Here is a 27,523-nt window from a genome sequence, read left to right as displayed (position 1 = left end):
CCAGGTTGCCAACAGATCTCCAGCTGGGTTTGCATTCATTTTCTCTTAAACCTTGAATATTTTCAGTGGAAAAGGGGTTTTCCTTCCCTCCAAGGGAAGTGGTACAAGACATGTGGAGTCCTGACGTGGAGCATTTTGACTTAAAGGCCATGTGGTGACTTTGGTTGACTTCTTTCCTTCCCAGGCTACGCTTGAGAACTGTGTCTCGTTGCGACTGCTGCCTGACTGTGAGGGTAGCACATCTCCAGCAACCCCCAAGGACAAGCAGTACAGCTTTCCTGAGCTCAGGGAGCTCCAGAACAAGCTTATGTTGATCACCACCAAAGTTGAGCAGGGCAGAGAGGAGACAAACCGCTTCTTGGAGGTAAGTCACAGGGCAGAACCAAAATCTGCATGGAAAAAAAGAGGCCTGTTGGGTTCAGGAATTTTCTGGAATTATTTCCAGGAGACTCATCCATGACCTGCAGCTCTGGCCTTTCAGGAGGCCTTTCTAGAATAACACCCATTTCCCAATGGTCGTGGTTTAAACCCAGCCAGCCAGGCCGTTCACTCACCTCCCCCTCTTTCCTCCCTCTTCCTTCCCCCCCACCCCCAGCTTCCCTGCTCCCGGACGGATGGGGAGGAGAATCGAAAGAATGTAACTCCCACGGGCTGAGATAACAACAGTCCAGTAACTAAAGTATAACACAAATCACTACTGCTACCACCAATGATAATAACGATAAGAGAAAATAACAAGGGAAGAGAATACGATACCACCCTCTGAAACAAGCCTGACCCAGAAGACCCTGGGTCACTCCCAGTTACCTCCCCAGGCATGATGTGCTGTGGTATGGAATACCTCTTTGGCTAGCCTGGGTCAGGTGTCCTGTCTCTGCTTCCTCCTGGCTTCCCCTCCTCCCTGACAGAGCATGAGACTCACAAAGTCCTTGGTCAGAGTAAACATTACTTAGCAACAACGAAAAACATCGCTGTTATCAGCACTGCTCCCAGGCTAAAAGTCAAAACACAATGCTGCACCAGCTACCAAGAAGGAGAAAAACTGACTGCTACTGCTAAACCCAGGACACCAAACTACAGAGGTGGGATTTGCTTTCCTGGGCATCTTTCCTCAATTGTGGTGCCCAACAGCCTATCCAAAACCTTTCATACCTCACTGTGAAAGGACTGATTCCATGGTTTGGGGTGGAAAGGACCTGAATCCTGCATGAGACCCAAACTGAGGAAATCTCTCCCCAGAAGCACAGTGGGCCACCTTCATAGAATCATGGAAGTGCCTGGGTTGATAGGGACCTTGAAGCTCATCCAGTTCCACCCGCCTGCCATTGACAGGGACACCTTCCACTAGAGAAGGCTTGTAAGAAAGATGAACTTCTAGCAAGACCTATGAGGATGGGACAAGGGGGAACGGCTTTAAACTGACAGGGGAAATTGAGATGAGCTCTTAGGCAGAAGTTGTTCCCTGTGAGGGTGCTGAGGCTTGGGCACAGGGTGCCCAGAGAAGCTGTGGCTGCCCCATGCCTGGCAGTGTTCAAGGCCATGTTGGACAGGGCTCAGAGCAACCTGCTCTAGTGGAAGGTGTCCCTGACCATGGCAGGGTTGGAGCTGGATGAGCTTTAAGGTCCTTTCCAACCCAACCCAATCCATGATTCATGTTTGCTCTCCTAAATTTCAGTGTCCTCACTGCTCTTCCGGCCCATGTTCCTTAAGGTTGCCCACCAGGGTATGATCCCTGCAGCCCAGGCTGTCACCAGCCTGGACATCCCTCAAGAGTTCATCCATGTTGGTGAGCATCAGGTCTGTTGATGCACTTCATCTGGACAGGCTGCCTAGCACCTGGATGAAGTAATTGTCTGTCCTTGACTCTCTCCATGAGTCTCCTGGCCTCCTCACAGCTTGGCATGATGCATCTCCAGTAGATCCCAGGGGGCTGACATCCCCCAGCAGGATCAGAGCCTGTGAGCGTGATGCGTCCTGTAGCTGAAGTCAGGAGACCCAGCTCCTCAAGGGTAGACCCAGCTCCTCAAGGGTAGACCCAGCTCCTCAAGGGTAGACCCAGCTCCTCAAGGGTAGACCCAGCTCCTCAAGGGTAGACCCAGCTTCTCAAAGATAGACCTAGCTCCTCAAGGGTAGACCCAGCTTCTCAAAGATAGACCTAGCTCCTCAAGGGTAGACCCAGCTTCTCAAAGATAGACCCAGCTCCTCAAGGGTAGACCCAGCTTCTCAAAGACAGATCTAGCTCCTCAAGGGTAGACCCAGCTTCTCAAAGATAGACCTAGCTCCTCAAGGGTAGACCCAGCTTCTCAAAGATAGACCTAGCTCCTCAAGGGTAGACCCACCTCCTCAAGGATAGATGCATCTCCTCAAGTATAGACCCAGCTCCTCAAGGCAGACACAGCATCTCAAAGGTAGACCCAGCTCCTGAAGGGTAGACTCAGCTTCTCAAGGGTAGACTCAGCTTCTCAAGGGTAGACATGGCTTCTGAAAAGTGATTGTAAAAGAGCAAACCAGCCATGCAGCCAAATGCTCCTGTCCCTTCTTCATCCTCCCTCCCTGTTACATCCATGTGTCTCTTGTACTGGAAAAGGAGGACCTGGGCAGTGTTTGGAAGCTGCTGAGAACATGCTGCAGTAGGTGACCCATCCCCTGTTGTGTCTTTGATGTGTTACAGGTACTGGAAAAAGTTGAAACGATTGCAAAGTTGTACCTGGAGCTTCTCAGTGTTGGCAACATCCTCTTCATCGACTGGAAGGCTGATATCTACTGCCGCCCCCAGCAACATGTGAAAGTCTACACGGAGTTTGGCATTGCTGGGATCCTCGTTCAGAGCACGAGGCCCCTCCTGGAGGAGCTGGGCAGCCTCTCGAAAGCCATGGAGCATTGCTTGGCCAAGTGGAAGAAGTACCTGGAGACTCAAAGGGACACCTACTATCATCTCAACCTCTTCACTGCCCACCAGCTCTTCTATTTGTGCAGCCAGCTGGCCAGAGTCCAGAAAGGCACCACAGAACCACAGGTTCTCATCATGCTTTCCGTCATCAAGCATGACATCCGAGCAGAAGATATCCAAAGAGCCCTGCGGGATGCGTTGATGACTCCCCTGGAGTCCATCCCTACGTTGGTGGGATGCGAGGAATCAGTTAGTTGGCAGGACTACATCATCCGCTTCCCCCAGCTCATCCGGAGCTTGGCTGAGTCGGGCTACAATGAGGCAGTGGCAAAGGCAGCCTTGCAGAGCTGCTTGGAAACCTTCCCCCATGCACCCATCACGGAGCAGATGCTGATGGATTTTGCCTTTGAGCAAGGTGAAGACAAGGACTTGGTTGAGCAGCTCAGCAAGTCCTATGAGGAGACAAGAGAGACCTTCCTGCAGAAGAGCCGTAAGTTTAAGACTAAGCCCAGTGATGTCAACCGGGTCTCCTTCAGCTCTCTGGCACAGCATGAGTTGTCTGCCTCCTTTGAGAGCTTGCCATCTCTTTACGACAAGGTGAACCTCATCTGGGATGCCTACTGCAAGAAACTCCCTGGCCTGGTTTCCGATAAATACATAGGTTTGGATGTTTTTGGGGAGACACTGAAGCGTTTGGCTGCTCTGGAGAGCACACGCATTGAGAGAAGTCTACCTGTAGGCTTTGAAGTGGGGAAACCAATTCTCATCACGTGCAAGGAGGAGGACATGTTGCCCAACATGTTATTCCTCTACCGACACACTGAGATGGCGCCTCTCCCATCATATGATGAGGTCCTGGTGTGCACGCCCAACACGCATGAGGAGGAGGTGGAGCTACTTGTCAGAAGAGCTCTTGCTCCAGGGTCTCAAGACCAGAAGATCTACTGCTTGCTGGGTGCTGATAAATTGGTCTATAAAGTTTCTAAACAGCTCGAGTTCCACTTCTTCCGCCTGGTGCAATCTTCCAGCATCCCCAGCTACAGGTTCATCATCTTCTGCAATGCCAAAGCTCCCAGCTCCTACGTTATCACAGCCTTCGATGCCTACAAGATGACTTTCCCATGCTACTCCAACGCAGAAATCCAGACCTACCTGAAGATGCACCTCAAAGTGCCAAGTGGGACATCCCCTGTCACTCAAGCCTTTGAAGAGCCCCATCAGCAGAACATGAAGCTAGTCTTCTCAAAGCAAGCAGGGATGGGTATGTTTAGGGAAGTCATATTCTGTGTTGTAGCTCAAACCAAGTTGTCAAGGCCAGGGTGGATGGGGCTTTGAGTAACCTGGTTTTGTAGAAGGTGTCCTTGCCCATGGCAGGGGGTTGGAACTGAATGATCTTCAAGGTCCCTTTCAACCCAGGCCCTTCTGTGATTCTACGAAGGTGGCCCACGGTGCTTCTGGGGAGAGATTTCCTTGGTTTGGGTCTCATGCAATTGTAGAAGGGTGGATTGATTCACTATCACCTCTTCCCACTCCTTAGGGAAGTCTCTCTTTGTGACCAATACCATTGGGAAGGTCCGTGCTCAGCTGGGTGGCATGCTACCACTTCAGAAAACCATCAGGCTGATGGAGTCGGACATCGATTTCCAGTTCTTTGTGGAGGAACTCTTCTCTGTCGAGGAGTCTGCAACTGGAAATCAGCCCAGCATCTTCCACATTGATGTGTCTCCAGTGGTGAGTGCCTGGACAAGAAGAGGTGGTGGAACACAGAAGACCCTACACACAAGGGAGGGGGAGGAGGAGGGGGTGAAAACTCAGTTGTAGCAGCGTGTTTTGGAAGACTTCCACACCAATTTTGGGGTGTTTCTCTTTCCCTCCCAGGTATCAAAGGGTCTCTACCGGCTGCTGATTGAGCTGTGCATCCTGCGGCACATCCAGAGGCCTGACGGCTTTGTCTGGAAGTGCAAAGCTTCTCATCTTTACTTGATTGAGTATTTGGCAAGAGGGAAAAGTGTCAGCAGTACAAGGAAGAAAGAGGTATCCTGGGGGATCTGCACTCACGCAGGAGGAACCATTCAGGCTGAGCAACCTCAAGGCCATGCTACCATTCAGCAAGGCCTTGATAGGCTGGAGAAATGGGTTTAGAGAAACTTAATGAGGTTCAACAAGAGCAAGTGGAGGAGGAAGAACCCCAAGTACCAGTACAGGTTGGGGGCTGCTCTACTAGGAAGAGAAGGACCTGGGAGTATTGGTGGATGGCAAGTTCACTACAAGCTGGCAGTGTGCCCTTGCAGCCCAGAGGGACAAGAGTCTATTGGCGTGTGACCAGCAGGTCGGGGGAGGTGATCCTCCCCCTCTGCTTGGCCCTAGTGAGGCCACTTCTGTAGCACCGTGTCCAATTCTGGGCTCCTCTGTACGAGAAAGACAAGGAGCTACTGCAGAGGGTCCAGCAGAGGCCAGAAGGGTGATCAGGAGTCAGATCAATATCTCAAGGTGGTTGCCAGGAGGATGGTGCCAGACGCGTTCCAGTGGTGCCCAGTTGACAGGATGAGGTGCGATGGCCATAAACTAAAACACATCCTCAACATGAGGAAGAGCTTGTTTATGTGAGGGTGGCAGAGCCCTGGCACAGGCTGCCCAAGGGGGTTGTGGAGTCTCCCTCTCTGCAGACATCCCAAACCCACCGTGGACACGTTCCTGTGTGCCCTGCTCTGGGTGGCCCTGTCTTGGCAGGGGGGTTGGACTGGATGACCTCCAGAGGTTCCTTCTAACACTAACAGGCCTTGGGTTCTGTTTAGTCTACTAAACTCTGGTGTCTCCACCAGAGCTCTGCAGTATATAGAGTCTGCTTCTCCAGTGGGACAAAGTCTGACCCACACAGAAGCAACCAGATCACTACTAAAAGGGAAATATCAGGCCCTGCACTCAGCTTTGGAGTTAAAAAAGGAGCTTTTTCATCCTATTTCTCCTGTCTCTTGGACCTCAGTCATGTTTTCGAAACCAGTTCACACTCGAGCTGTGCTTTAGAGCTCCCCTATGGTAGTAGAGCATACCTCTATGTTATGAAACCTACCCCAGACTCACTAGTAGTTGATCATCCACCTGTGGTTCCTCACCATCCCTTCAATATTGGCTGAGTTCAGGTCCCTCCATCTCCAAAAGGATTAGTGGAATGGGAGAACATATAGGAGAAGATCACCCAATCCAAGGTAGGATGCTGGGCAAGACAGACCTTACTGGTTATTGGGATGCTCCATCCTGGCAGTGAGCAAGGCCAGGGTGGATGGGGCTTGGAGCAACCTGGTCTACTGGAAGGTGTCCCTGCCTATGGCAGGGGGTTGGAACTGGTGGGGCTTAAGGTCCTTTCCAACCCAAACTATCCCATGGTTGTATGACTTCAGTCCATTTGTAGGAATCTTGGCATTTCCACATTTGCTCCCAACTTTCTGAACCATTTATAACCAGGAGGGAATTAAAAAGGGTGTTCTGATAATGTAGGCAAAGTAGGGAGGTTGGAGACCTACCCTCACGGTGATTTGTGTCCTCTTCTTGTAGATGTCCATTGAAACGGAAAAAAGAATCCTGGATCTTTTTCCTACCGTGGAGTGCATATCACCACTGCAGGTGCTCAATCTGCTGGAACATCCCAGCCCCGTCCCTCCTGCAGAACCCAGGGAGGAACAGTTTGACCGGGACAAGCTAAACAGTGAAGTTTTCCAGAGGTCCTACCAATACCTCATCAGATACAAACAGAAGGAAAACCTTGACTATTTCACTTTTGTCCCTAGCAAAGTGTCAGGGGCAGAGAAAGAATGCCTGCAGTGCTTGATGGAGTTCTGTGGGAGAAGCAACCCCTCCTGGACCGAGCTCAGCAACTTTACCCACTTCTTGAACTTCCAGCTACAAAAGTGTGAGAAATCGATTTTCTGCAGCCCGGTGGTTGGAGCAGACTTCTCTGGCTTCAAAACATTCGTCATCAAGTTCATGATCACCATGTCCAAGGACTTTGCCATGCCATCCCTCAACGTGTCTGATGAAAGTGTGCCCAGAGAGGAGGGGAAGGAGATGGATGATGTTCTGAGGGACCACCAGCTAAGACGCCGGTGGGAACAGGAGTCTCACCCTTATGTAGTCTTCCATGCTGAGGGTGACTCCATGGAGTTTTTGGGGTTCCATATCAACAAGAATCTTGATGCTATTGATGCTTACTCCAAGGCCGTTTTGGAAACAGCAGTTCTGAGCAAGAACTTATACATCACCTTGAAGCTCCAGAACGTTCCTTTCAATAAGGAATTCGAAAAGTTATCCAGGCCCGAGCAATTGGAAGCCCTCTGCAGGGTCTTTGGGGTGAAATGCCAGGAAGATCCAGATCCTTCATACCAGCTGACCCTGGACAACACCATGAAGATGTTGGCTATCCACCTGCGGTTCCAGTGTGGCATCCCTGTGATCATCATGGGTGAAACAGGCTGTGGGAAGACAAAGCTGGTGCAGTTCATGAGCAACCTGCAAAGGGCAGGCAGGAAACTCCAGAACATGGTGGTGGTACGTGTTCATGGTAGCACCACCTCCAAGGCTATCTGGGAGAAGGTGAGGATGGCCGTGGAGCTGGCCCGCTTCAATGAGGAAGAGCACAACGTGGACACGGTGCTGTTCTTTGATGAAGCAAACACCTCAGAGGCAATCTTTGCCATCAAAGAGGTGCTCTGTGACCGCAGTGTCAACGGCAAGAGGATTCCCACTGACCGCTTAAAAGTGGTGGCTGCTTGCAACCCTTACAGGAGGCACACCAAGGCCACCATTGAGAAACTGGAGAAAGCTGGCTTGGGATACCGAGTGCGGAGTGAAGACACTCCAGAGAAGCTGGGTTACATCCCCCTGCGGCAGTTGGTGTACCGGGTGCAGCCCCTTCCTCCCAGTTTATTGCCTCTGGTCTGGGACTTTGGGGAGCTGAACGAGAAGACACAAAGCCTGTACATCAGGGAGATTGTGAAGTCCACAGTGGAGACCAAGATCCCCGCTGGGAACCTGGATGTCTTCACCAATGTCATCTCAGCCTCCCAGAAGTTCCTGAGGGGGAGGAAGGATGAGTGCCGGGTGGCCAGCCTCCGGGACATAGAGCGCTGCATGCAAGTCCTGCTCTGGTTTTATGACTTAAGAGAGCTGCTCTTCCACGAGGTTGATAAGAAGAGGCAGCTGCACGAAGAGGAAGAGGAGCCAACCTTCAATGATGCACAAAGGGCTTTGGTCCTTTCAGTGGGGGTCTGCTATTATGTGTCTCTGGAGAATCGCCAAGAATACCTGGAGGAGATTGCCAAATGCTTCTTTGTCCCTGCATCCCGGCTACAGCAAGAGATTGAGCTATGCCAAGAGGTGTTCCTGGATAACATCACCATTCCCAAGGCTACAGCCTGCAACAATGCTCTGAGGGAGAACATCTTCATGATGATTGTCTGCATGGACCTCCGGGTGCCACTCTTTCTGGTTGGGAAGCCGGGAAGCTCCAAATCTCTCTCCAAAACCATCGCTGTAGATGCCATGAAAGGCCCGTGGTCTAGCAAACCGTTGTTCAAAGCATGCAAAGAGGTCCAGCTGATCTCCTTCCAGTGCAGCCCTCATTCAAAACCAGAAGGCATCATCTCCACGTTCCAACAATGTGCTCAGTTCCAGAAGGGTAAGAATCTGAATGAGTTTGCTTCTGTGGTCCTGCTGAATGAAATTGGCCTTGCAGAAGACTCACCTGACATGCCCTTGAAGGCACTGCATCCTCTTCTAGAAGATGGATGTGTTGACGATGAGGATCTGGAGGCTTACAAGAAAGTTGGCTTTATGGGGATCTCCAACTGGGCCTTGGACCCTGCCAAAATGAACAGGGGCCTCCTTGTCTTTCGGACTGAACCTAACGAGGAGGAGCTGGTGAAGACTGCCAAAGGCATCTGCGCTGACCAGCCCCATGGGGACAGGATTGAGCATTTGTTCCCCATCTTGGCAAAATTCTACCTCAAAGTGCTGCAAACGCAGCCAACAGAATTCTTTGGGCTTCGGGACTTCTACAGCTTAATCAAAACGGTCATGTCCTACACACAGGACATGAAGTGCAGTTCTCAGGAGGAGCTCCTCATAAGGGCCATTCAGAGAAACTTTGGAGGTTCCAGAGATATCTATCCACTGGGAATCTTCTGTAACTGCACCAGCGAGTTCCGGCTCTCCAGTGAGAAGAAAACCAGCTGCATCCGTCTGTTGGAGGAGAATATGGCTCCGCAGCAAAAGGGAGCCATATCCCGGTACCTCCTGCTGCTGACGACCAACAACGCTGCCTTCCAGATCCTCCAGATGATGCGGCTCATCGATACCAGCAACTGCGACGTCATCTTCGGCTCCGGTTTCCCCCAGGACCAGGATTACTCCCAGGTGTGCCGCTCTGTGAACAGGGTGAAAACGTGCATGGAGATCGGCAGGCCTGTGATCCTCCTCAACATCCAGAACCTTTACGAGAGCCTTTATGACACCCTCAACCAATGCTTTGTCAGCCTGGGGGATAATTTCTACGTTGACCTGGGCCTTGGTACCCATGCTGTGAAGAGCCGCGTGAAGGAGGAATTCCGGCTGGTTGTTATAGAGGAGCAGGAAGTGGTCTACAGGCAGTTCCCCACTCCTCTGCTGAGCCGTCTGGAGAAGCATTGCTTGAACATGAACACCATCCTCAACCTGCAACAGCAAGACTTGAGGCAGGATCTGAACCAATGGGTCACATGGTTTGTCAGCATCCAGAAGCCCGATTTGTTCAGCGGATGGTCCCACACTCTCGCTCCCGAGGATGTCTTCATCGGCTTCAGTGGTGACACGGCTGCTGCCATCGTGCTGGAGAGCTCCCAGCACATCCACTGCGGAGCCTATGAGCGCTACGGAGAGCCAGTCCTCTCTGCTGCCAGAAGCAGACTGGTGGAGTGTGCCACCCCTGACTCCATCCTGCGCCTCAAGAGCTCCATTCTGAAGAATGCTGAGCAGATCCAGGACCTGTATTTCATCGAGCAGAAGCACAACGGCCTGGCCAGTCTCTTAGGGGAGTTGATGAGCCAGCAGGAGAAAGGGAGCACCACCGGGCTGTGCCTGCAGGTACTCGTGCTTGGCTGTAAAGCACCCAAGGGTGCTGTTTGTGTTCCAAGTGAGCATGGTGGCCCTGTCCCTGGCAGTGTTCAAGGTCAGGTTGAAGGGGGCTGTGCGCAGCCTGCTCTAGTGGAATGTGTCCCTGCCTGTGGCAGGGGTTGAAATTGGATGAGCTTTAATGTTCCTTCCAACCCAAACCATGCCATGATTCTATGATGGCCACTTGATCTTGGTTGGACCAGGAAGATGATGGGCTTGTGTCCCCTCTGTGATCATCTACAGCCCTTGCTCTTGAGGCAGATGGGACCTACTCAGTGGACCTTCCAGTTGCCTGGAGATGAGCACCAATCACCAACAGAGATGCCCCAGAGTAACCCACCCTTTTTAGGCATCATGACATCCAGGTTTGCCATGCCTTTCTGCTGCAGGTTTCTACCCACGCCAGGCTGCTCAACCAGAAGGATGTAGAAATGCTGAGGAAGATGCTTGACCTCCCCAACACAACTCGCTGCCTTTTCCTAAGCCAGTTTGACACCGAACATGCTTTCCGTCAGGACCTCAGGTGAGCTTTGATGTTTCTTTCCTTCAGTCTTGCAGGTGATCTCCACTTCTCATGGTGCTTTGGGGGTGGGGAGAGACCTTTACAGAAGAAAACATTAAAGGAGACGTTTTCTTGTAGGAATTTCTTCCATGAGCCCCAAGAAGCCAGTTTACTCCTTGTCCAGTTTCATTTTGATGAGCCGCAGAGCAGCAAAAGACTCCTGGCCTGTGCCAAGTAAGCAGCCTCCCTTCACCCCTTCATCTTCCTTCTTCTTCCTTCACCTTTCATTGTCCTTTGTCATCCTTCCTTCTTTCTTCCTCCATTCTTCCTCTCTTCCTCCTTTCTTCCTCATTGGCGCCTTCCTCCTCCTTCCTTTCTTCTTCCAGGCAAAACACACTTCTCAGAAAACTCGAGAGCACTTTTTTTCCCCACCCTTAGGATGTGAACCGGGCTCTGCTTTAGACCGTCTGGTCTCATTTGCCCCTGGGGTTGTAGCAGGTTGCACCAACCATTATAGAATCATCTCATCCAGTTCTAATCCCTGCCACGGGCAGGGACACATTCCACTAGAGCAGGTTGCTCCAAGCCCCTGTGTCCAACCTGGCCTTGAACACTGCCAGGGATGGGGCAGCCACAGCTTCTCTGGGCACCTTGTGCCAGCTCCTCAGCACCCTCACAGGACAGAGCTTCTTCCTTATATCCTGTCTAATTCTTCGTCTTCCAGTTGGAAGCTGTTAGTCCTTGTCCTGTCCCTACACATTGTTGTAGAAGCCCCTCTCCAGGTTTCCTGCAGCCCCTTTAGGCACTGGAGCTGCTCTAAAGTCTTCCCTTAAGGAGCCTTCTCCAGACTGAACCAGCCCAGCTCCCTCAGCCTGGCTCCAGAGCAGAGCTACTCCAGCCCTCTCAGTATCTCCATGGCCTCCTCTGGCCTCACTGCAGCAGCTCCACGTCCCTCTGGTGCTGCTGCCCCAGAGCTGGATCAGGACTGTAGGGGGATCTCCCCAGAGCACAGCAGAGGGAGGGAATCCCCTCCCTGAGCTGCTGCTCATGCTCTGGGGATCAGGCCATGGCTGGGTTCTGGGCTGCAAGCACATGTTAATGGCTCACCCTGAGCTTCTTATTAACCAAGACTGTCAGAAAGATCATCTTCTTGGTGTGGCATGCCCCCAAGAAAAAGCCTGTTCAGTAGACTGCAGCCTTTGCAGAAGGGTTCCTGAGGGGGAAGCTGCAGCCGTTGCTTGGAGAGATCAGTCAAATCTGGAATCAGCCAGCTCTGACCTTCTGATGCTTCCAGGTACTGCATCACTGACGAGCGACAGAGGTCGGCCAGCCCCTATCTGCTGCACGTGGTGCTGATCACTAAAGTCCCGCGGGTCCTGGGCGGGTGCCGCTACCTGGCTTTCGACAGTGGTAAGGCCATTCTTGCAACCTGGGTTGGGAAAAGAGTTGGAAGGGAGGATGAAGGTTTGCAGAGAAGACCTGTGAGGTGGTGGAGATTCTCTCACCTCCTTCCTGCCCAGGCTATCTGGTAAATCCAAGCAGCCAAGCTCCCTGGGTTTCCAAATGGCTGATGCACCAAAAGAGAGCAGATGGGCTGATCCATCTTCTTACCTGGCCAGGTGACTGGAAGTCCATCCACTTGGATGAGCTAATGCCCCCAGAGAACTTTAAGGCCAATCTTGGCCAGCTCTCCAAAATGACCATTGCTGAGATTTTCACAAGCAGCTCCCTGCAGCATCTCCCAACAGGTAAGAAAGTCTCTCACCATAAATCCACCATCTCCCCACTGCTGTCCCCTCCAGAAACCCACTGCCCCATCCTTAGATGTCCCACCTGTGGATAAGCCCCATTCTTCAACTAAATGCTTGGGCAACGGGGCAGAAGCGGTTGGATCCATCATTGCAAAACAACTCCAGGGGGCTCCTTGAATCCATGTTCTTCCTTCAAGGTGTCCAGCCAATTGCTCCCCAAGCCAGAAGGTCTCGTGTCACCAAGAAGCTGACACTGAGCTGCTGGGTGACTTCCAACCCAGTGTTGCTTTATTTCTCCCTGTTGATTATGGCAGTGCTCAAGGCCGGGTTGGACGGGGCTTGGAGCAAGCTGCTCTAGTGGAAGGTGTCCCTGAGCATGGCAGGGGATTGGAACTCTATGAGCTTTAATGTCTCTTCCACCCAAACCATTCCATGATTCTCAGGTTAGATCTAAGGAAGAAGTTCTTTACTGTGAGGGCGCTGAGACACTGGAACAGGTTGCTAAAAGAAGTAGTAAATGCTCCATCCCTGGCAGTGTTCAAGGCCAGGTTGGGTCTAGTGTGAGGCATCCCTGCCCATGCCAGGGGGGTTGGAACTGGATGATCTTAAAGTCCTTTCCAACCCTAACTATTCTAGGATTCTATGATTACTGAGGGACTCACAACACCTCCTGTGGGTGGAAGTATCTTGTCTTGGTGATTTGAGAGCTGAGTTGTGTGGTTGATTGTGATTTCAGGTTCTTCAGAGGATTCTGCTGCCCTGGGAATCCTCACTGAGTCAGGTCTTCACCCAGAAGAAAATGTATGGTTTCTCCTTTTTCTCTCTCCCCATTTTTGTTGCTTATCACTGGGCAAGGACTGATGTGGGGCTCAACAGACACCTTGGGATCTGCTTTTGAAGTTTGTTGCTTGGCCTGTGCCTTGTCACAGGGAAGAATCACGCAGGTCTTCCTGGTGATGTTGGGATTTTGAAGGAGGGTGACGGTCTCCCAGCCCCACTGTGAGCGACTGGCACAAGACCAGGAGCCTTTAGCCCCCACCACCAAAGCCTTGTCCCATTAGCAGGGACATCAGCAGACCCCCATAGCCCAGGGACTGCCTTAGCCAGGGTTTATTGGGAAGGTGAGATGGGTACAGAGCTTGGAGCCCACTCTGTTAAGTTCTGGAGAAGATGACGTCCCAGGAAAAGTGTCCCCAGGCAAATGAGAGCAAAGTAGTATCAAGCAATCAACTGACTTCCAGTCTTTTCTAGCCACAGTTTCTCAATGTGGATGCAATGATCAAAGGGAGCATCCAGAAGGCCGTGGTCCAGCTGGAGGACAAGAGGGACAACAGCCAGCGTCCAAGAGAGAGAGTCAAGATCCTTCACAACCTGCTTTTCCACCCTCAGAGTAGAGGTAAGACTGAGTAGAGAGAACTACTAGCGGCTCATTCTTGCAGGTAGCAAGCTGTGTGGCTGGCAGAAGACATCAAGCAGGTTAAGGGCCAGTTTTAGTGTCTCTCAAAGCCATTGTGGGTGGAGAAGAACCCATAAGACAGAGGACAAGGTTGCATGGGGCTTCCACCACCTCCCTGCACTGTCCCTTATGGGCATGACCCAGATTCGTGCTAAACCACCAAGCTTGCTGCAGGCCTTGGTAGATTTTCCCAGCGCGATATCACTTGCCAGTGGAATTTGATTTCTGCATAGGACTGAGAGAAGAACTTGAGGTGGTGGGATTTTTGAGTGGAGAACTGGCAACTAAAACCACTTACAGGGTTTTGATGAAGTCTCCGACTTGGAGATGTGGACCAAGAGGGTTTTAACCAGTCTGGTTTTGTCATTAGTTTCCAGCCACTTTATGACCATCCTGAGGAAGAGAGTTTGTTACCTCCTCCACGAGCGTGAGAAATCCATGCAAGATCCAAAGGAATGGGTTTTCCACAGGGCATTCTCCACTGAATTCATCCTGGAAGACACGTCCTTCAGGTAGGGCTGGCTGTGGGCCACCTCCCCCATGTCAGGTAACCCTGTTCCTAAAACTGCTCTGCATGAAGTGTGAGGCCCTTTGCTTAAAGACAAAATGTGACAGCCAAGAAATGTAAAAATACAAGCTGCTCTAGTGGAAGGTGTCCCTGCCCATGGCAGGGGGTTGGAACTTGATTGTCTCTAAGGTCCCTTCTAAGCCAAACCAATCTAGGATTCTAGCCTAGGACAGGGTAGGTGCTGCTGAAAAGTCATCATCCCAAAAGCCCCCTAAAAAAACCTGTAAGAGGACTGTTGATTTTGAGGAGCCTTCTTTTGGAAGGGCTCTTCTGGCAGCAATGTTGGTTGACATTGAGATAGACAAGGACGGGTTTATGTCAAGCCTGGATGTCCACACTGGGCGTCTTCCGAATCACAGAAGCATTGAATCGAGGTTGGAAAAAAACATATAAGTCATCATCAAGTCCAATTGTTGCCCCAGCACTGCCAAGGCCACCTCTAACCCATGGCACTGAGGGCCTCGTCTACACAGTGTGTGAACACTTGCAGGGACATGACTCCAGCGCTGCCCTGGGCAGCCTGCTCCAATGCCTGAGCACCCTCTGAGGAAGGAATTGTTCCTCATCTCTATCTAAACCTCCCCTGGTGCAGCTTGAGGCCATTTCCTCTTGTCCCATCCTTTGTTCCTTGGGAGCAGATGCCAGCCCCCTCCTGGCTCCATCCTCCTGTCAGGCAGTTGTAGAGAGCAATAAGGTCCACCTTGAGCCTTCTCTTCTCCAGACTAAACCCCCTAGGTCCCTCAGCCATTCCCCATCACACTTGTGCTCCAGGTCCTGCACCAGCACCTCAATGTCTTTCTCGTAATGAGGGACCCAGCACTTTGCCTTGTTGAACCTCGTGCAATTGAACCTCACGTGACTGGAATATAGTCATGAAGGGCTATGTCCTTTTCAGGAAAGACAGGCCAGCCAGGCGGGGTGATGGGGATGCTCTTTATGTGCGAGAGCAACTACAATGCACTGAGTTCTGTCCAGGGACAGATGACAAGCGAGTTGAGAGTCTGTGGGTGAGAATTAAGGGGCAGGCTGGCAGGGGCGATACGGTTGTGTGTGTCTGTTACAGACCACCAGATCAGGGTGAGGAAGTTGACGAGGCCTTCTACAGGCAGCTGAGAGCGGCCTCACAGTCACAGGCCGTGGTCGTCGTGGGGGATTTTAACTTCCCTGATGTTTGCTGGAAGGATCACTCACAACCCAGCCGCAGTCCAGGAGGTTCCTCCAGTGTATGGATGATAACTTCCTCCTGCAAATGGTGGATGAGCCAACCAGGAGAGGAGCGCTGCTGGATCTCATCCTCACTAACAAGGAGGGTCTGGTCGAAGCAGTAAGGGTTGAGGGCTGCCTTGGTTGCAGCGACCACGAGATGGTGGAATTCAGGATCTTGTGTGGTAGGACTAGTAGAATACCAAGTAGAATTGCAACCCTGGACTTTAGCAGGGCAAACTTTGGCCTTTTCAAGCAATTGCTAGGGGAAATCCCATGGGCAAGGCTGTTTGAAGGTAAAGGGGCCCAAGATAGTTGGTTGGCATTCAAGGATTGCTTTTTCCGAGCTCAAGATCAAAGCATCCCGACACGTAGGAAGTCAAGGAAGAGGGCCAGGAGACCTGCGTGGCTAAATAGGGAATTGCTGGGTATGCTCAAGTGGAAGAGGGGATTTTACAGGTCATGGAAGGAGGGGCTGGCCACTTGGGAGGAATATAAGGCTGCTGCTAGAGGATGTAGGAAGGCAGCTAGGATGACTAAGGCCTCCTTAGAATTAAACCTGGTGAGAAGGGTCAAGGACAGCAAAAAGAGCTTTTTCAAATACATGGCAGATAAAACTAACACCAGAGGCAATGTAGGCCCACTGATGAACGGGATGGGTGCCCTGGTGACAGAAGATACAGAGATGGCGGAGTTACTGAATGCCTTCTTTGTCTCTGTCTACTCTGCTGCAGGCAGTCCTGAAGAGCCCTGTACCCCTGAGACCTTAGATGAAGTCAGGTCAATGGAGCAGTTTGCCTGAGCCGATGAGGAATGGGTTAGAGACCAGTTGAGCAATCTGGACATCCATAAATCCATTGGTCCAGACGGGATGCACCTGCGGGTGCTGAGGGAACTGGCGGAAGTCATTGCTAGACCACTCTCCATCATCTTTACCAAGTCTTGGGAAACGGGAGAGGTGCCTGAGGACTGGAGGAAAGCAAATGTCACTCCAGTCTTCAAAAAGGGCAAGAAGGAGGACCCGGGTAACTATAGACCGGTCATCCTCACCTCCATCCCTGGGAAAGTGATGGAACACCTTGTCCTTGGTGCCATCTTAAGGCATATCAAGGATAAGAGGGTTGTGAGGGGCAGTCAACATGGCTTCACCAGGGGGAAATCATGCTTGACCAATCTCTTAGCCTTTTATGAGGAAATAACACGGTGGATGGATGATGGCAGAGCGGTGGATGTGGTCTACCTTGACTTCAGCAAAGCATTTGACACAGTCTCCCACAGCATCCTCACAGCTAAATTGAGGAAGTGTGGTCTGGATGATCAGGTAGTGAGGTGGACTGCGAACTGGCTGAAGGAGAGAAGCCAGAGAGTTGTAGTCTATGGGGCTGAGTCTAGTTGGAGGCCTGTAACTAGTGGAGTGCCTCAAGGGTCAGTACTGGGACCAGTATTATTTAATATATTCATCAACGATTTAGATGAGGGAATTGAGTGTACTATCAGCAAGTTTGCTGATGACACTAAGCTGGGAGGAGTGGCTGACACGCCAGAAGGCTGTGCTGCCATCCAGCGAGACCTGGACAGGCTGGAGAGTTGGGCAGGGAATAACTTGATGAAATGTAACAAGGGAAAGTGTAGAGTCCTGCATCTGGGCAGGAACAACCCCAGGTTCCAGTATAGGTCGGGGAACGACGTGTTAGAGAGCAGTGTAGGGGAGAGGGACCTGGGGGTCCTAGTGGACGACAGGATGACCATGAGCCAACACTGTGCCCTTGTGGCTAAGATGGCCAATGGCATCCTGGGGTGTATTAGAAGGGCGGTGGTTAGTAGGTCGAGAGAGGTCCTCCTTCCCCTCTACTCTGCCCTGGTGAGACCCCATCTGGAATATTGTGTCCAGTTCTGGGCCCCTCAGTTCAAGAAGGACAGGGAGCTGCTGGAGAGAGTCCAGCGCAGGGCAACCAAGATGATTAAGGGAGTGGAGCATCTCCCTTATGAGGAAAGACTGAGGGAGCTGGGTCTCTATAGTTTAGAGAAGAGGAGACTGAGGGGTGACCTTATTGGTGTATATAAATATATAAAGGGGGAGTGCCACGAGGATGGAGCCAGGCTCTACTCAGTGGCAAACAATGATAGGACAAGGGGTAATGGGTACAAACTGGAACACAAGAGGTTCCACTTAAACTTGAGAAGAAACTTCTTAGTGAGGGTGACAGAACACTGGAACAGGCTGCCCAGGGAGGTTGTGGAGTCTCCTTCCCTGGAGACATTCAAAACTCGCCTGGACACATTCCTGTGTAACATTATCTAGGTGTTCCTGCTCCGGCAGGGGGATTGGACTAGATGATCTTTTGAGGTCCCTTCCAATCTCTAGCATACTGTGTATTACTGTGTATAATTGGCCACAGCCCATGGATCCAGTGTGGCCAGATCCCTCTGTAGAACCTTCTTCCACTCCAACAGATTAACATTCCCACCCAGAGAAGAGTTGGGTTGTTTTGGTTGATTTGAGGGTCTTCAAGACTGATGGCCTCCCCTTGGCAGATGAGGGTTTATGGTGGGAAGTGATGTGATGAACCAGGTCAACTCCTTTTCCAGGCAAGCCCTCTGGACGCACCTGGAGGGCATCGTGGCCAACATCTTTGCCCAGATTCTCGCTGTGGTGGACGCCAACAACAACCTGGATCTCCTCTTGCGAGGCTCTTCGCTGCCAGAACTGTGGCTCCAGATGTTCCAAGAAGAAACATTCCTAAAGATTAAGTACACCAACAAGTAAGAGACAGGTTGTGAATGACGTGGGTGAGGGGGTCTTCCTTAGGAGAGTAGAAGCTGGTGTTTGTAGTGAAACAGCAGCTCATGCTTGGGGTGCAATGTTTGTAACCTGGCCATGGAAGTTCCTGAGTGTCAAGACCCTGGCACCAACACTTCCCTGTTGTTCTAAGCTGTCAGCAGAACTGGCTCCTTCCCTGCTCTTGCCCACTTTTCCCTGACTTTCCTACCAGGTTTCTCCACAGGTTTCTGAACTCTGAAGAGAACGTCAGCAGGAGTTGGCAACGTCACCTGGCTGCTCCATCTCTGAACACCTACAGGCTGTTGCACAATTTAATCCTTCTTTCTGTTGTAATTCAAGGGCAGCAGATGCCAAGTTTTCTGTGTTATCTATGACCGAAGACCCAAACATCTCCCTCTTCTGCCAATTCCCATTCAGCTGGGTTTTGAAAGCCTACCTAGACAATGTCTGGGAGAAGGTCTATCATATGAAAGGTAATATCAGCCTTTCCAGGGGGAGCTTTAACCCAACTAGACTGCTCAAAATCCACATCCTTACCAGGAGGGACCATGGGGGCTGTATTCCTCCCTCCAATCATGTTCTACATCTCTTCTGCATTGTATTTCCTCTTCCTATGACAGCATTGGGCCTCTTCACCCATTGCCTTGCACTCAGCCACATGTCCACCTCAGTCTTGAGGAGGAGCTCACATTTTCAGCCAAGCTGCCAGTGTGATGTAGAATCATAGATGTAGTCACTGTCCCTTCTAGATCAGCCCCAGAAGCCAACGGAGGAAGTGGCCAGGTTCTACCAAACCTTCATCAAGAACATCTTGACGCCAGATAGCAGCAATCCAGACATGCTACGCTGTTACGCCAATGACTTCCTCAGGATGGCTTTTCCTGGACAAGATTTCTCTGTCTATGAGGTCAGTAAGGTTGGGTAGAGCACTAGCCTGAACTGGCCTTGGAATAAAACCCCAGTGAAAACCTCAATGGATACTCCATACAACTGCTCACCCCTGCTGCCTGTCCTGAGCAGTGATTGGTCCTTCCAGCTAACTTTCCCCAGTTTATATACCGGAGAGGATGCTCTGTGATATGGAATATGACTTTGGCTAGTTTGGGTCAGGTTTCTGATTGTGTCTTCTCCCAACATCTTGTGTCCCTCCTTACAGGCAGAGCATGAGAGACTGAGAAGTCCCTCATGAGACTGAGCCCTGCTGAGCAGCAACTAAACCATTGGTGTGTTACCAGCATTATGTTCATCCTACATCCAAACCACAGCCCTATCCCAGCTACTGGGGAAAAAAATTAACTATCTCAGCCAAAACCAGGACAGTGACCAAATCTGATGTTCCTCAGCTGTGAGGAACCTTTGGTCTTAACTCCACCTTGAGAACTATTTGTGATGGAGAAACTTCCAATGGGCCACAACAGCAATGCTGAACAACCCACTTCAGTCCATTTGCTGTTGGCTTTGAGTGGAAATAACACCTTTTATCCCACCTGCAGGTTCTCTCCAAGGTCTTCCTGGCCACCGCAGGCCAGCTCTGCTCCTCCTTGGGCCTGGGGGAGATGGACTTTTCCCCAGTTTGGCTTCACATGGACTATTTCTACCTCCGGGATGATTATCAGCTATTTGTGGACATAGCAAAAAGCAATGACACTGTCATAAGTGAGCTGCAGGCAATGTATGAGAAGAACCCCCCAGAAATGGTGAGCAGAGAGCTGTGTGTGCCTTCAGACCATTCTCCTAGGGTATTTGAATGTTGGTGGTCTTCACAGCTTCCATAATTCAATTACATCCTCTGTAATTAGTAAGACATCCTTGTGTTTGTGCTGCTCTGGGTACCAAGTTGGAGACATCTTTGACCCTAGATGTGGGTGGAATTCATTGTGTCACGATCCAGTGGTGGGTTCTAGCTCCTTCATTGTGGAGTGATGTCCACATCCCTCCTTCAAACAGCAAGCCATGGTTTCTAGAGAAACTCCCTGTGGTGACTTCAAGATCCTTCTTTCTCCTCAGCATGGTTGGACTCATTAAAACCCTTCCTGGTTTGCTGATGGCAGACCTTCACCTCTGAAAGTCCAGCTTAGCCCTGTCAGCTACTCCAAAAGCTATACCAGGATCTCATCATAGAATCCCAGACTGGTTTGGGTTGAAGGGACCTTAAAGCTCATTCAGCTCCAGCCCCTGCCATGGGCAGGGACACCTTCCACTAGAGCAGCTTGCTCCATGCCCCTGTGTCCAACCTGGCCTTGAACACTGCCAGGGATGGGGCAGCCACAGCTTCTCTGGCACTCTGTGCCAGTGCATCAGCACCCTCACAGGGAAGAGCTTCTTTATATCCCATCTAATTCTTCCCTCTTCCAGTTGGAAGCTGCTACTCCTTGTCCCACCCCTACATGCTGTTGTAGAAACTCCTCTCCAGCTTTCTTGTAGGTTCCCTTTAGGGAAGGGGAGCTGCTCTAAGGTCTCCCCAGAGCCCTCTCCTCCCCCTGTACCACCCCCACAGTGAGCTCAGTTCCTTCCCTCAACTCCATTCCTCTCTTTTTGTACATGTCGTTCCAGTTTGTCACTCTGGATGCCTTGAACATCCTCCTGGAGAATGTGCAGCCCTGTGAAAACAGGCTTTTGCCCTTCGATGCCTCAGTAGCATGGCTCAAAAGTGTCAAGTCCATTAAGCCCTGGATGGAATGGATCAGTGAGGACAACTACCAGCTTCATTTCTACCAGAAGAAGCAGCAGCTCCTGGAGAATGTGCTGTAAGTTCAGTCATTCTCCACTGGCAGTAGAGCAAGCAAACCTTCTAATGTCTGAAAGTCAGGTGATGAACTGAAGCGACCATCCTCTTGGGGAGCTGGAGACACAAGTCCTCTTAACTGTCCCACTCCTTCCTGGTCCTTCTGGAGTCACAAGCATGATGGCAAAGTGTCGTGGTTTAAGCAGGACAAAAAGTGGCTTCAAAAAAAAAAAAAAAAGGTTTCTGGGGTGGGATAAGATGGTCTCTCCAAAAAGACAATACTCAGAAGGCCCAAGGTTGGTTATAACAAGTAGGACCATGCTATCTAATCCTCCTAGTACTGTCTCAGAAGGTCCTCAATGCTCACAGGAGGAGTCACAGCAGCACTGGTGGGAAGGGAGTTCAGCAGGTCTGTGGTCCAACCTGATTGTCATCCTTTGGGGTGGGTGTTTTACAGACATCGCTGGCACTGCACCAACATTGTCTACATGTTGATTGACCACCTGCTGCACAATGAGACACAAATGGAGGAGAAACTCCTGCGGCTTGTGGTGAAGCAGTTCATCTTCCTCTGGAATGTAGGTTTTTCTGGGCTGGGAAGCTTGGGAGGGCTTTTTCTGCAGTCCCAGCTCTAGGGAGACCTCAGGAAAGAAGAAAGGCTGGAAATACCATCCAAAAGACAAATCCAAATAGGATTCAGAATTCAAAATGAGGATTTGGAATTGAGGAAGCTTCCTTGAGAAGGAAGTGACCTTGATCCACATCACTACCCTCAGATGTCCATGTAGTGACATCCATACACGGATCTGCTTGGTTCTCCTGCCTAGGCCTGTGTCCTTTCGGCACTGCCATCCCATAATATTTCTCCTCCATGTCCCAGAGAGATGTTTGTGCTGAGCTTGGACTGTGGGTTTCTTTTACAGCGCCTCTATACAAAGCTTCTGCCGGGCTCTGAACCAGAGAAGACTTTTGATTTGGTGGTGAAAGTGCTGAAGAAATGCAATGAGAATGCTGACATGGTGTATCTGGTGTAAGTGCAAGCAGAAAAGAAGTTGACCTTGGGGTCCTTCTCCATTGCTGTGTTTGTAAAGGGGGGGTCAGCACTCGGGGTGAACCTCTTTGGGTCAAAGGGAGGCCGCACTGGTGCAGAACTGGTTGAGAACCTGTCTTGGAGGTGATGAGTAAAACCGAATCAAAACTCTGGAGGTCTCTGGAGAAGCTTCTCTTAGGTGTGGTGATAAAGAAATCAGCTCCCCTGAGCACCCAGGTTTTTGTCCCCTTCACTCAGCCATCCTCAACATGATTAAGCTCCCCTTAATCCATCAATGCATGCTGGAGTCCAGAACCTTGTCCTGGGCTGCACCCCCAGAGCATGAGCAGAGCAGCAGGGAGGAGATTTTTTCCCTTTTCTGTGCTCTGGAGAGATTCCCCCTGAAGTCCTGATCCAGCTCTGGGGCAACATCGCCAGGGGGACGTGGAGCTGCGGGAGCGAGTCCAGAGGAGGCCACGGAGATTCTGTGAGAGCTGGAGCAGCTCTGCTCTGGAGCCAGGCTGAGGGAGCTGGGCTGGTTCAGCCTGGAGAAGACAAGGCTCCCTAAGAGAAGACCTTAGGATTCTAGAACAGTGTGTAGGGATGGGATGAAAGTAACAGGTTTCAGCTGGAAGAGGGAAGAGTTAGATGAGATAAAAGGAAGAAGCTTTTCCCTGTGAGGGTGCTCAGGTGCTGGCACAGGGTGCCCAGAGAAGCTGTGGCTGCCCCATCCCTGGCAGTGCTCAAGGCCAGGTTGGACACAGGGGCATGGAGCACCCTGCTCTAGTGGAAGGTGTCCCTGCCTGTAGCAGGGGTTGCAGCTGGGTGAACTTTAAGGTCCCTTTCAACACAAACTATGCCATGACTCTATGATACTTACGGGATTGTAGTAGATGCCTCTCTAAGGTGGGATGGTCCTCAGGCAGCTTAGAAGCTGTGGTGGGCCTTGAAGCAGTGGTGGTTCCCCTTGGTTCTCACCAGTGAGGCCTGGCCAAAGTGCCCATTCAGCCTTGCACCCATCCCAGGGTGTGCATTAGGCAGGAGCCAACCCTCCTCCAGTCTGGCAGCAGCACTGAACTCCTGCTTCTTTCCTTGGTGTCCCTCAGGAAGGGCGTGAAGGAATGCAAGAGTTGCCTACGGGAGATCACTGACCCAGCGGAGCTGCCCTGCGGTCACATCTTCTGTACTCGCTGCATCCTGGACTGGGACAACAAACAGTGTAAGATCTGCAAGGAGGAATTCCCAGAGGATTACACGCCCACTGCTTCCGAGGCCACGAGGTATCCTGCTGCTGGCAAAAACCTGCTTGCTTTGAGTGTCTTCTTGTTCAAAGTTGGATAGAAGCTGCTGAACAAATATCTGTCCACCTGAGGTCCATCTCACCTCCCTGCTTTGAGTCCTGTGCTCTGCAGGGAGAGGGACGTTGTTTCTTTTCTTAAGGTGGAGGTTGACCATGAGTCTTGGTTTTCTTCTGCCCTCCAGGGAAGCTGTTGCCTGTCACAACAAGTTCAGGAGGAAGTGCAATTCATTCTTTGTGGAGTTCATCAGCACCTACTTCCTGGGAGACAGGCAGACGCCGTCTGCCCAGATCATTCAGCGACTGCTACAGTTTGTGGCTTCCAAACCTAACCCTGAACATCAGGCATGGAGAAGGGGTAAAGGAGCTTGATTCTGCTCTACCTGGGTCTGTCCCCACCCCCTTGGAAGCACGAGTCTCCCACAACATCCTTTTCTCTAAACTGGAGATGTGTATTTTGTGGGTGGGCAGTTGGGAGGATGGGGAATTGGCTGGATGGTCACATCCAGAGGGTTGTGGTCAATGGCTCAATGGACACCAGTGACAAGTGGCATCTCTCAGGGGTCTGTGCTGGGACCACTACTCCATCAACAACAGGGACAGTGGGATGGAGTGCATTGTCAGCACATCTGTGATGACATGAAGTCATCACAAGACTGATGCAGTTGACATGCCCATGGGATGGGATCCAGAAGGACTTGGACAGGGAGCCCACGTGAACCTCATGAGGTTCAACTGGGCCAAGTGCAGGATCCTCAAAGAGGGAAGGTTCAGGCTGGACGTGAGGAAGAGCTTTTGTATAGTGAGGGTGATAAAATTCTGGAACAGGTCGCCCAGGGGGTTGGTGAATGCCCCATCCCTGGAGACATCCCAGGCCAGGCTGGATGTGTTTCTGGACAACCTGATCTAGTTGAAGATGTCCCTCCTTATTGCAGGGACGTTAAACTAGATGAGCTTTGAGGGTTCCTTCCAACCCAAACTCTTCTGTGAATCTATGATTAAGTAACAGATGTCATCCTTCTTTCTCAGCCTACAAGCCAAGAAGTGAGTTGTCACCCTTTGAGGAGTGCATGGACACCAGTCCCACCATCCAGTCTTCCCTCCTGAAGCTGCTGCTGCGATGCGGGTCAGCCCCACGGTTTCTCCCAAACCCCATTGCTGAACCTCTTGGCTATATGGAAGCTGAGGCTCTGTCTCCTTTTCTGCACCAGGTTCAACAATGTCAAGGTTTACTTGGAAGAATACTTGTCCCAGATGGAAGAAAAGATAATGTCCCACCAAAGTAATATTGACCATTTCTACTTCATGGTGGTGCACTGTCTGGAGGTGAGGGTCCCTTGAGATGCACTGGGAGTCCCAGCACCATAACATGGAAATAACATCCTCATCACATTAATTACCTCCCCCTCCATATCATCTTATGGATGAGGAGCCAAAGGAGGAGCTCACCTTGAAGAAAAGAGAAGGCCCAAGGAAGGAGGGGGAGCTGCTCGGTTCTAACCCACCTTCAGACTTAAAGATTGTCTCTCTCTTGAGCAGGATTTTATGTATTCTTCTTCTGAAGAAGACATCAACCAGCTGGCTGAGCACTGCCTCTCCACCGCAGACATAGCGGCCTTCTGCAAGCCCCAAGTCTCAAAGATCAACACCCTGGAGTTCATTGCCCAGCTCCGGCTCTCCATCAGCCACGTGGCCACTGTGCTTGGCAGATGGATGCTTCCAGGTGAGTACTGCTTGGTGTCAGATGAGAACTATGCCTACCAGCAGAAGGTCTTGAAACAGCCCCAGAAAGGTCTAACCTTGGAGATTCTTGATGGAAAATAACTGGGTTTAATAAAGGTTAATAACTTTCATGAAAGTTTAGGTTGTTTTGGACAAATTTCCAGATCTTCAGTCCCTAGACTCACTGTGGTCTACCTACATATTAAGGAGCCTTCTCACTGCCCATTGCCTGGAAGCTTGGGTAGAAGATCCTGGGTCTTCCTGCAACCTAAACAGCCATAGGGGCTGTGTTGGTGAAAGACGTGTACGATGGGCTGTGATCATGGGGACTAGGCATGACGAGAGATCTCCTTTTCTTGCAGATCCTGATGCACCCACTACAGAAAGGACTGAGAAAGAGCAAGACCTGGTGAAGGCAATGAAGAAGCTGGTTGCAAAGGCTCCAACTCCATGGCCTCAGGTGTTCCTCATCAGAAATCTCTGTGACCTCTATGGGTTCACCTCTATGTGGAAGATTCTCCAGGTGGAGAAGTGGATTCTACCCCAAGGAGTAGAAGTTTCACAGGTGAATTGTTTCTTGAGAGCCTGGTGCCAAAGCAGAGCTGAGGGTAGTGGGCAGATCCCACCCAGGGTTCCAGCCTTGAGAGAAAGGTCTTGGGGGTGTCCCCTTAATCCATCAATGTGTGCTTGGAGCCCAGAATCCCCTCTGCCATGTCCTGGGTTGCACCCCAAGAACATGAGCAGCAGGGGAGGGAGGGGATTCTCTCCTTCTGCTGTGCTCTGGGGAGACACACCCCCCCCCCACCCCCCCCCCCCCGCATTCCTGATCCAGCTCTGGGGCAGCAGCACCAGAGGGATGTGGAGGCGCTGGAGCAAGGCCAGAGGAGGCCATGGAGATGCTGCGAGGGCTGGAGCAGCTCTGCTCTAGAGCCAGGCTGAGGGAGCTGGGCTGGTTTAGCCTGGAGAAGAGAAGGCTCCTGAAGGGGAGACTTTAGAGCAGCTCCAGTGATTGAAGGGGCTGCAGGAAACCTGGAGGGGGGCTTCTACAACAACGTGTAGGGATGGGGCAAGGAGTAACAGCTTCCAACTGGAAGAGGGAAGAGATGGGATATAAGGAAGAAGCTCTGTCCTGTGAGGGTGCTGAGGCACTGGCACAGGGTGCCCAGAGAAGCTGTGGCTGCCCCATCCCTGGCAGTGTTCAAAGCCAGGTTGGACAGAGGGGCTTGGAGCAACCTGCTGTAGTGGAAGGTGTGCCTGCCCGTGGAAGGGGGATTGGAACTAGATGAGCTTTAAGGTTCCTCCCAACACAAACCAGGCTGGGATTCTGTGATTCTTAACTCATGGGGCTCCCTTCCAGTTGAGGAGAGTGACAGGTCCTCACAGGCTCTTTCTTGTGCCTCTCTTGGATGTCCTCCACTTGCTCCTCAGGATCATAAAGTTCATCTTTGTTTTTCAGTGTAGAAGAGCCTGGTCCAATACAACATTGATGTTTTGTGTGCTGGACAAAGCACAAAAACAGCTTAAAAGCCAAGTATCCACAGCAAAACAGAGCTTGACTGTGAGTATCTGTTGTGCCTCTGACAGGAAGTCTCAGGTTTGGTCTGGAAGAGTTGGTTGGTCTGGAAGTGTTGGTTAGTCTGGAAGTGTTGATTGGTCTAGAACCTCCTGGAAACAGGAGCTTTCCATCTGTCTTGATAGAGAGCTGTGTCTTCTCCCTGCTGCCAGAGGACACAAATGGGGCTTAGCATGGGCAGTGGACCTCGGGGATGAAGCCAGAAGACTCCTCACAGGCAGGTGCCATGCTGGTGGCCTTCACTTACATCTGTTTTTTTTTTCAACCTCTGTAGTCTGTCATGAGACAAATGGAGAGCATCCTCCACTTGCCATCCAGCACAGATGAGCTTCCAGGAGACAAGCTTATGAAGATTGTGGATGCTTTGGGTAATGGCGAAGACCCAGGCCTGCAAGAGGTCGTCTTCCACACTGCGCTCACTCTGGCCTTGTTCCCAAGCCACATCACTCACTTCCTCAGGAACATCAGCTTCAAGCCTAAAGTCGTGATGGTGAGTCTCCAAGGATGAGGTGGACAGCTCTCTCCATCCCATTGTACTGGTGCAATGTGTCCTGGTCAGCTTGTTGCTTTGTAGATTGTTGCTCCTCTTCCTTCTCGTTCATTGGGCTGAGAAGTAACTGTGACCATTCATCCTTGTCTCCTTCAAATGTGGATGAGATCATAGAATCATAGAATAGTAAGGGTTAGAAAGGACCTTAAAATCATCTAGTTCCAACCCCCCTGCCATGGGCAGGAACACCTCACACTAAGCCATATCACCCAAGGCCTCGTCCAACTTGGTCTTGAACACTGCCAGGGATGGAGCATCCACAACCTCCCTGGGCAACCTTTTCCAGTGCCTCACCACCCTAACAGGAAAGAATTTCCTCCTTATATACAGT

General features: G+C 51.2%; 1 protein-coding gene across 11 annotated transcripts in view; it reads left to right on the top strand.

Annotated features, from left to right (window-relative positions):
- LOC134174983 (E3 ubiquitin-protein ligase RNF213-like) overlaps positions 1 to 27,523 on the top strand; it is a 53,623-nt gene that overhangs the window by 12,607 nt on the left and 13,493 nt on the right. For 10 of the 11 annotated variants that reach the window (XR_009968855.1, XM_062640381.1, XM_062640379.1 and 7 more), the window contains 27 exons: positions 185 to 364; positions 2,672 to 4,151; positions 4,428 to 4,621; positions 4,769 to 4,924; positions 6,443 to 10,003; positions 10,423 to 10,556; positions 10,674 to 10,769; positions 11,830 to 11,945; positions 12,155 to 12,283; positions 13,023 to 13,087; positions 13,538 to 13,682; positions 14,113 to 14,254; positions 18,103 to 18,276; positions 18,635 to 18,768; positions 19,045 to 19,202; positions 19,789 to 19,992; positions 20,849 to 21,042; positions 21,478 to 21,598; positions 21,944 to 22,050; positions 23,157 to 23,330; positions 23,533 to 23,705; positions 24,377 to 24,473; positions 24,559 to 24,673; positions 24,884 to 25,070; positions 25,432 to 25,634; positions 26,526 to 26,627; positions 26,917 to 27,132. Coding sequence is in view for 10 of the 11 variants with exons in the window: in XM_062640381.1 (XP_062496365.1) it covers positions 185 to 364; positions 2,672 to 4,151; positions 4,428 to 4,621; positions 4,769 to 4,924; positions 6,443 to 10,003; positions 10,423 to 10,556; positions 10,674 to 10,769; positions 11,830 to 11,945; positions 12,155 to 12,283; positions 13,023 to 13,087; positions 13,538 to 13,682; positions 14,113 to 14,254; positions 18,103 to 18,276; positions 18,635 to 18,768; positions 19,045 to 19,202; positions 19,789 to 19,992; positions 20,849 to 21,042; positions 21,478 to 21,598; positions 21,944 to 22,050; positions 23,157 to 23,330; positions 23,533 to 23,705; positions 24,377 to 24,473; positions 24,559 to 24,673; positions 24,884 to 25,070; positions 25,432 to 25,634; positions 26,526 to 26,627; positions 26,917 to 27,132 (8,757 nt within the window). In the remaining variant the exon portion in view is untranslated. The remainder of the gene's footprint in view (positions 1 to 184; positions 365 to 2,671; positions 4,152 to 4,427; positions 4,622 to 4,768; positions 4,925 to 6,442; positions 10,004 to 10,422; positions 10,557 to 10,673; positions 10,770 to 11,829; positions 11,946 to 12,154; positions 12,284 to 13,022; positions 13,088 to 13,537; positions 13,683 to 14,112; positions 14,255 to 18,102; positions 18,277 to 18,634; positions 18,769 to 19,044; positions 19,203 to 19,788; positions 19,993 to 20,848; positions 21,043 to 21,477; positions 21,599 to 21,943; positions 22,051 to 23,156; positions 23,331 to 23,532; positions 23,706 to 24,376; positions 24,474 to 24,558; positions 24,674 to 24,883; positions 25,071 to 25,431; positions 25,635 to 26,525; positions 26,628 to 26,916; positions 27,133 to 27,523) is intronic. The other variant, XM_062640380.1, reaches the window with a different exon arrangement.

The sequence above is a fragment of the Pezoporus occidentalis genome, unplaced genomic scaffold (assembly GCF_034315485.1).
Source record: "Pezoporus occidentalis ecotype Australia unplaced genomic scaffold, CSIRO_AGI_Poc_V1 ctg649, whole genome shotgun sequence".
NCBI classification, from domain to species: Eukaryota; Metazoa; Chordata; class Aves; order Psittaciformes; family Psittacidae; genus Pezoporus; species Pezoporus occidentalis.
The sequence above is the reverse complement of the archived record's forward strand: the minus strand, read 5'-3'. Positions and strand labels throughout refer to the sequence as shown.